The 8272-nt window shown below is 39.3% G+C and overlaps 1 protein-coding gene across 1 annotated transcript; it reads right to left on the bottom strand.

Moving 5' to 3' along the window:
- Positions 1-984: 984 nt before the first annotated feature.
- Positions 985-1287, bottom strand: LOC132365564 (small ribosomal subunit protein uS14). Its single transcript, XM_059922290.1, has one exon. The coding sequence runs from the start codon at positions 1253-1255 to the stop codon at positions 1085-1087; it is 171 nt and encodes a 56-aa protein (XP_059778273.1). The 5' UTR covers positions 1256-1287; the 3' UTR covers positions 985-1084.
- Between the last annotated feature and the right edge of the window lie 6985 nt (positions 1288-8272).

An 8272-nucleotide genomic window follows, 5' to 3' on the forward strand; every position in this document is an offset into this window, starting at 1 on the left:
ATAAGAAGACTGCAGCTTATAAACAATTTTCAAAGTGAGTGCATTTTGTTTGAAAACATTCACCTTGAAAGTTTCAATATTAATAATTTTTACATTGCTTTGATAAGGCTAAATAGTGATGTCTTTCAAAGAATCTTCTGTTGATAGTATTAGTTTACCAAGAGAAGAATCCTGCTAACAAGTGAAACAGTCAGTCTAGAGGGCCTTTAGGAGGAAGTTTCACAGAAAAGGCTTTGATTTAGGTCAAGCCTAAAATTGGCTGGGTTTGGTTAGTGATGGCGCTGGGCAAGGAGAAGTTGCCACGTGTCCCAAGGTATGAACCGTAGCTTGGAGGGTGGGTAGAAATAAGACATCCTCTTCTTAGAAATGTCAGAATTGTACATTTTAGCCTGCATGAAATGGACGGCTCATTCTGCAGCCTTTAACACATCTCAAGTCCTGACTTCCTCTAGAGCAAGCATCCCAGCCAATTTCTCACCTGTCCTGTAGCAGCTGCACAAGTTGGTGGAGTCTGAAAAAAGCAAAAGAATCTAGAGGCTGTGCCCTGCAAAGACCTGGTTGCCATCTTTCCAACAGAATCCCCGGCCACACCCCTGAACCCTCACCTGAATACTGGATGCATTTATGTTACAACTTTTGAAATTTCCTCCCTAACTTTATATTCTTTGTGCTCTGTTCTCCATTTCGGGAGAAAGCAGAGACAGTCCTGAAATCACTGACAGTTCTGCCTTTGAAAACCCCTTAACTTCCTTCTGTGTCTGGAAATTACACCTGGGTTCCAAAATATCCTTCGTTGCTTTTGATGAGAAAGTCTGATGAGAGTGCACGGTTTGATTCACTGGCCAGGATTCCTGACAAGTTTTCACATGAATATTCCTATCGCAGTTTGACAAGTCATTTGGCGTGAAGGATGATATTTAGCGACCGTATTAAGCAGTGAATTTCTCCTTATCTATTTCCCCCAATTTATTTTATTTATTTATTTATTTTTTTTTTGAAGTTTTAAAATTTTTATTTTATATACAAAGAGTATTGTTTCTGAGGAAGGCAGATATGCGTGATGACCCATTCAAGAAGTTCACACTTAGTCCAACTTAATGAAGCCGATGTCCTTCGCGTACTGGCGGAAACACTGGCGGCACATATTGAGGCCGTATTTCCGGATCAGACCGTGCCGGTTTGAGCAGACGCGGCAAGAACGAGAACCCTGGCCGAATTTTCTCGGATGGCTCCAGTAGAGCTGCTGGTGCCCCATGTTGCTTTCTTGGCTGCAACGAAGCAAAAAAAAAAAAAGGCCCCAATTTATTTTAATTAAGCAAAAAAAGGTTTGCACAAGTTCCCTCTCCAGATTTACAATCCTCTCCACCACTGGCAGGGTTCCTGTAGGCTGCAGCCTCAGATCCCAGGCGGGGTTGCTGGAAGTACAACAGTCCATGGCTGATGCGCAGCTCCAAAGCCTTCCTGTCTGAAATACACTTTTAACCCAGAAAGATGAAAACACAAATTGCATTTCCGAATATGGACAACTAAAGGCACTGTGTGTATGTTCTCTGGATGCTTTGGAAAATTACACGCTAATCCAAATGTCACTCCCTTAAACACTGCTATGGAACTATCATGGTTTGGGAACAGAGCATTGACTAGAATGCTTATTGAAAACTTTGAACTCATTCTACTGTGTTACCACTTTAATCTGCCAAACTTTAGCTATGTCCAAAAAATTACAAAAAAAGAACCCTCTAGTCCTTTCGCAACCAAATCTTTTGAACAGCAAAATCAATTAAATCTGACTTCGGTCATGGTCTTTGGTCTGCTGCTAACTGGCTGCAGTGGACAATGGACTTCAAGGGTTAATTTTTTAACAGTTCCAACAATTTATGTGCTTATGAGTGACTTGTTTTCTTTCTTTTGCTTCATTTTCATTCTTTTCTTATCTTTCTTCCTTCCTTTCTTTTTTTTTATAGACAGTTGATTAGTCTGCTTAGGCTGCCATAACAAAAGACCACAGACTGGATGGCTGAAACAGTAGAAATTTATTTCTCAGAGTTCTGGAGGCTGGAAAGTTCGAGGTCAAGGTGCCAGCAGATCTAGTTCCTGGAGACTCTCTTCTTGGCTTGCAGAGCTACCTTCTCACTATGTCCTGACATGGCAGAGAGAGGGAAAGAGTGAGAGAGAAACAGAGAGACAGAGAGAGGGGAGGGTACACTCTAGTGTCTTTTGTAAGAACACTAACCCTATGGGATCAGGACCCCACCCTTATGACCTCACAGCTTTAATTACCTCCTTATAGGCCCCATCCCCAAATTATAGTCACAATGGGGGTTAGGGCTTCAACATATAATTTTTGGGGAGGACACAATTCAGTCCAGAGTAGTAACTAATTAAGTAGGTGAAAAGAGACGATTTGGTTTGGGAAAGCAGGTAGAGTCTGAATGTTTCTTGCTTTTCAGATGAAAAGGTTTGGTACAAAGCCTTCATATAACAGTTGTAAAGTATTGCTGATGAGAACGACATCACAGAATGAGTAAAGACTCAGAGACATCTAGACTCCCTTCTCTGCTCTATCCCTTTCTGGTTGGGTGACCATGAGCACATGCTATAAGATTTTTTTTTATATAAATTTATTTATTTAATTTATTTATTTTTGTCTGTGCTGGGTCTTCGTTGCTGCACGTGGGCTTTCTCTAGTTGTGGCGAGCAGGGGCTACTCTTCGTTGTGGTGCGTGGGCTTCTCATGGCGGTGGCTTCTCTTGTTGCGGAGCACAGGCTCTAGGCATGTGGACTTCAGTAGTTGTGGCATGTAGGCTTCAGTAGTTGTGGCTCATGGGCTCTAGAGTGCAGACTCAGTAGTGGTGGCGCACGGGCTTAGCTGCTCCATGGCATGTGGGATCTTCTCGGACCAGGGCTCGAACCTGTGTCCCCTGCATTGGCAGGCGGATTCTTAACCACTGCACCACCAGGGAAGTCCCTATAAGATTTTATAACCTGTTTCTTTGTGGGAATAATGGTATTTATCTCAGATAATTGTTGACTAGTTTAACTGGGAATTTGCACATATAATGCTCAGTGAGGGGGCTGGTGCAGAGTCAGTCCTCACTTTCAGCCACTATTACTATCATCACCATCATCACCATCATCATCATCATCATCAACATCATCATTAACATTTCCAGCCTAGTTAACAAAAGGGTAAAAGCATTTTGACTTGCAAATAGTCATCACAACCCCCAAACTGACATATGTAGTAAATTAGCCCAGAAGCACAAATTTAAATACTTTTTTGCTCAAAGCCAATCTCAAAGAATCCTATCGATTGGTTGTGTCACACGTTCCATGTTTCACTCTTCAGAGAAAAGCTGTCTAGACTCCTAACCTCAACTCTGACCCCTATGAAGATCATCGTTCACTGAACAGAAGATACCTTTAATAGTTTGCTTTCTTTTCCGTCTTAATGGTGACTCTGCAGTGGTTTGCAGGAACCTTACCACAGACCCAACGTCAGAAGAGTCTCCAAGATGAACCAAAACTTATTATAGAAGGGCAGGAAAAAAACTGTCACCTGAATGAAATTTCAGTTCAATACAGTAAGTTTTTCTCAAAATGTTCAACATTTGTAATGCTTAAAAACACTTTCTCCAAAACCACTTCCAACCCACAAGTCATAATATTTTCATGATTAACCTTAGAGAGAGGAAAAAATATAACCAGAACTGTGTCACATTCCCACAACCAAACTTCTGGTCTTTTTCCCCGTTGGGTGAGGAAGGGTGGATGGTGGGTGGTGCAAAGGATGGAGAGAGAAGGTCCTTTGTCTGGAGTTGTTAATTGCTGAGGGGTTTTACCAAAGAGCAATTTCTTTCACACACACTATGTCTCACCTTGAGCTCTTATCCACTGGGGACATAGTTGATCAATGATGTAATTCTCCAGTTATTTGAGGATAGTGATTCTTTTATTCTCACAAAGGGTTTGCAGAAAATTAAAAGAAGCCTGCAGTCATTTATTTTAATCTCTCAAGATTGTTTATTATTTCTACAAGTCAGGACAGCCCCATCTTTTGAAAGCATATTCCAAGGGAAACGTTGATAAAATGATTGCATTGTTGGATGGGTGGGGCTTTTGCAAAATAGACTCATTGTTGATAGTCTTTTAAGGCAACACTTTATGTTTTATCTCATGGTCTTTCTGAAATCCATGGATGGTTATTTGGTGTAAATAACAATAATATTAATTTACCTTTAGAGACTTTTCTACCTTTGAAAAGTCAGTAAAGGTCTATAATTCTAAACTTCAGTAATACATTATTGAAAATGTTCATTTCCCATGCGACTTCCTTCCCATGCATTGCCATAAAGCATTTTGGCCTTTATACCAAGTATAAAATGAGGAGGAATAATATGGTTTCCTTCAATATTATAAGTTTCTCCCTCCCCATATAATTAATCACTTTTCTGTGTGTAATGGAAATTGCAAAATGATTTTTTCCCCCTTGGGTTATAAAAATATCCTGAGTTTGTCAACTTTTGGTTTTCATGCTCTTTGATCTACTTCAAATATGAAAGGTGCAGGACCCCCCAAACTGAGTGGGTGGCCTCTAGCCTGTAGTGTGAGGAAAAAAACTGTGAATTTTCCACCTTATTTTTTTGTACCCATGAGTTTCTTATTTAGAGGAAAATTTAATACACAGTGGGTACCTTTACAGTTAACTCACCCAAATGTTACTTGTTTAAGAGGTATTTGGTGCTCAATATACCCCGTGTTTTTATTTTTTTTAAATAAGGCTTGTTTAAGCTCTTTTCCTAGAAAAAAAGACATTGCCTTTTGCCAAGGGCACATTATCTTCAATATCCAGCATTTCAGTCTGTTCTCTGCAACTTAAAATTTCCACATCTTAAATTGTTTCAGTTCTCCAAACTACAGATTGGTAGGGTTAAGAAGCACCTTCCTTTCTTAGTAGCTGAGTCTTCTTGCTTCGGAAGTTTACAGGTCTCCCTCATTTGATGGAAAAACCTATCATTAAGCACTAATGGAAGAATGGCAAGGTCTTCAAGGTCTTCCTCTGTTTAGATAAGCACCTTCCAATTTCCAAATCTGCTCTAAGCCACTCTAATGTTTACCATGTTTAAAACGTAAAAATGCCTTATAAGGCAAATCGCCTGTGAGCCAACATTAAAAAAATACTGTTATGATGATAAAACATCAGTGGAAAAGGACTCAATGATTAAAAAGTCCTAAAGGGAGAGCAGCTCACCTGTTATTACAGATGTGAATAAATTACATGAGTTAATTTTCCCAAATAGAAGATCAACCCTTGCATCTATAGGGGAGGTCGCTAATTAAAGCATGGCCCCAGAATCAGTATCCAGCCCATTTCTGAAGATGACTATGAAGGTGGTTTTGGAAGGAATGTGCCTGAGATAGGAAGTGTTTTTAAAAACCTGGCTGTGGTTCCTTAGGTTAAAATTATTTTGCTACATTTGCTGTGCCAAGAAGAGAGTTTCATCCTTTCCCAAACAGCATTAACTCCAGTGGGATGTTTGGTCAAGAGAAAGTCAGTCATGTAAGATACTGTGCAATGATGCCTTCCCTTCTTGTCTCTAAATTCTACCCATTCCAAGTGTCTCTACACTTAGTACAGACTGACCAGCACTCAGGTGGGCCTCCTGGTTCTTGGATGTTCTTCTGAGTCTCACGCTCGGAAAGTCTGCAGCAGGTAAGGACTGGTGTGAAAAGCTTCCTTGATCAACACTGGATGGCCCTGGGAGGTTACTTGAGAAAACATGGTTGCAGAGGTATATTAGGTCCCTTTGTATCCAGTACTTTTTAAAAAAAGATTCTTCAAAAGTTCTCATGGGATGGTACAAACCTCAGATTGTTAATGTCTGCTCTTGGACTTCATGAAATATTCTTGCCCCCTCTAGAAACATTCTTCACCACTGCAGAAAGCTGTTGAATACTTATTAGGTTCATTGGTGACCTAACTTGGTGACTTTTAGGCAAACCCCCAAAGATGAGAGAAGATGAAGAAGAAAACTAGGAAATGTCACTTGTAGACCCAGTCAAAGCATTCATTTCTTGTTTTCGAAGTTATCAACTTTTGAGTTAAGAATTTAGAAATTCTATTTGGACATTAGAAATTCTATTTAGACATGCTTGCAACAGTGAGTATATGAATGATTTCCAAGTAACCCACTCTGTAGTTCATACTTAGTGGGATAATGCAGTAGTTGCTGCAGGCAATGTCAAGAAAAATTTGATTTCCCTATAACAAACTTCTGATTAAATACTCAGTGGATTGTGTTTATCAACCATGACCTTCAGCTGACCTGTTGTTCCAAACTAGTCAGGAAGCAAGAAGGATTGGTCTTCGGAGAAACAAGGTCTATTGTATGTAACTCTGAACTAGAGGATCAAGAAATCTGTCATAAATTTACTTATGATTTTTAGTCAGTTTCTTGTCTTATCTGTAAAAAAAAGGGAAAGGAAATAGAAAAACATATATCTTTTAAGGATCTGATAGAAAAGATGCTGGGTCTAGGAAAAATGTTATTACTCGGTAGACCCCTCAAGGACATTGTGCTTAGTGAAAAAAGTAAACCTCAAAAAGTTACATGCTCTTTGATTCCATTTATGTAACATTCTTGAAAGGACAAAGTTATAGAGATCGAGAATAGATTGGTGGTTGCCAGGGGACAAGGATGGTGGGTATAGCTGTAAAAGCGTAGCATGAAAGAGTTTCTTTGTGGTGATAAAACAGTTCTGTATCTTGGTTGTGTTGGTAGTTACATGAATCTATACACTAGATAATGTTGCATAGAATTACATGCACACATACACAGACACACACAAATGAATGCATGTTAAAAAGTGGTAAAAACTGATTAAGGTTTGCAGGCCTTTTAATAGTATCGTACCAACGTCAACTTCTGGGTCTTGATATTTTACTTTGGTTGTATGAGATGGCATCATTGGGGAAAGCTGGAGGAGAGTGCACTTAGACTCCATGTATTATTTTTCTAACTTCCTGAGAATCTTATACTCATTTCAAAATAAAACATGTTTAAAAATGGCATTCCATACCTGTCGCAAAGTGCCTTCTTGACCAATCCTATCTTCTCTGTGTGTATGATTACAGTGAAAATAAAAGTAGAAATAATTATAACAAAAGAAAGTGATGAAGGAATGGCAGTTGTTACGTGGAGAGGGATGAGTCACAGCAAAACCATCAGAGTTCTTCTCTTGTAACTTAACTTTGCATAAACGTGAATACAATGGCTCTTTGTTGAACAACACTTTGAACTTACAAGGCAAAGTTCTTAGGAACAGCCTTTTGAAATCTAAGCCTTTTGTAAGTTGAGATGCTGTGGACCATTTGTTCTATGGGCTGCTTCACAAAAACAAAGGCATCTGTAGTAAAATAAGTTTGGGAATACTGAGATTAAACATTTTCTTCCTGGATCTCTTTTCATAATAATAATTTAGAAAGCCATACTTCTGAAAAAATAGACTTCAGACTTCTACTTCCTGAAATGGTAGACTAGGTGATCCAGATGATTTGGACCAACTCTTTGCCGAAGACAAGGAGAAAGTTAGATAAAACTTATACACACACACACACACACACACACACACACACACCATCTTATTGAAGTAATTGAAGTCTTTGGAGAGTTGTCAATGCAATGAAGAATTACAAGGTCAAGATCCAGGAGGAGACAGAAATACATAGAGGTGGTCCCAGCATTTGGGATCATTTTTACTCTAAAGGTGAATGGGATTCTGGAAGCAGGAGCTAAGAACTTGAAAATACGTACTGCGCTTTTGCCAACCTCACATGGTGAGTGGGAGAAAAACAGGAGTTCAAGGCCCCCCATGAGGCAGGGCTTGGAAAACCTCTCATGCTTTGGGTTGAGACACGCAAGTCCTATATCATAAGAGCGAGGGTGAGTGGGATATAGTGCAGCCCTGTGGGAATGGAATCCTGTCTTAGGATCATCTCAATCCTTGAAATTATGCTGACCAATAGCATGCTGGTGCTTCTGGCCACTAACAAAAGTAAATCATTTCTCTAGGAAGTTACAGTCTTAAATAAATTATATAATTTGTGACATACACCAGGTAGCTCATCAAAAATATCAAGACATAGGAGGGAATAAAAGATAAAAACAAATCCCTCAGGGCTCCAGATTAGAGTTACCAACAATAGAATTTAACATAACAAAGTGTAAATAAATCATCAAAGAGATACAAGAAAAGATGAAGAAGTTTGATG

Source organism: Balaenoptera ricei, chromosome 4 (assembly GCF_028023285.1).
Source record: "Balaenoptera ricei isolate mBalRic1 chromosome 4, mBalRic1.hap2, whole genome shotgun sequence".
Classification (NCBI taxonomy): Eukaryota; Metazoa; Chordata; class Mammalia; order Artiodactyla; family Balaenopteridae; genus Balaenoptera; species Balaenoptera ricei.

What these genes read in the sequence shown, in the direction of transcription:
- LOC132365564 (XM_059922290.1), bottom strand. Translation starts at nt 1,255, where the DNA reads ATGGGGCACCAGCAGCTCTACTGGAGCCATCCGAGAAAATTCGGCCAG.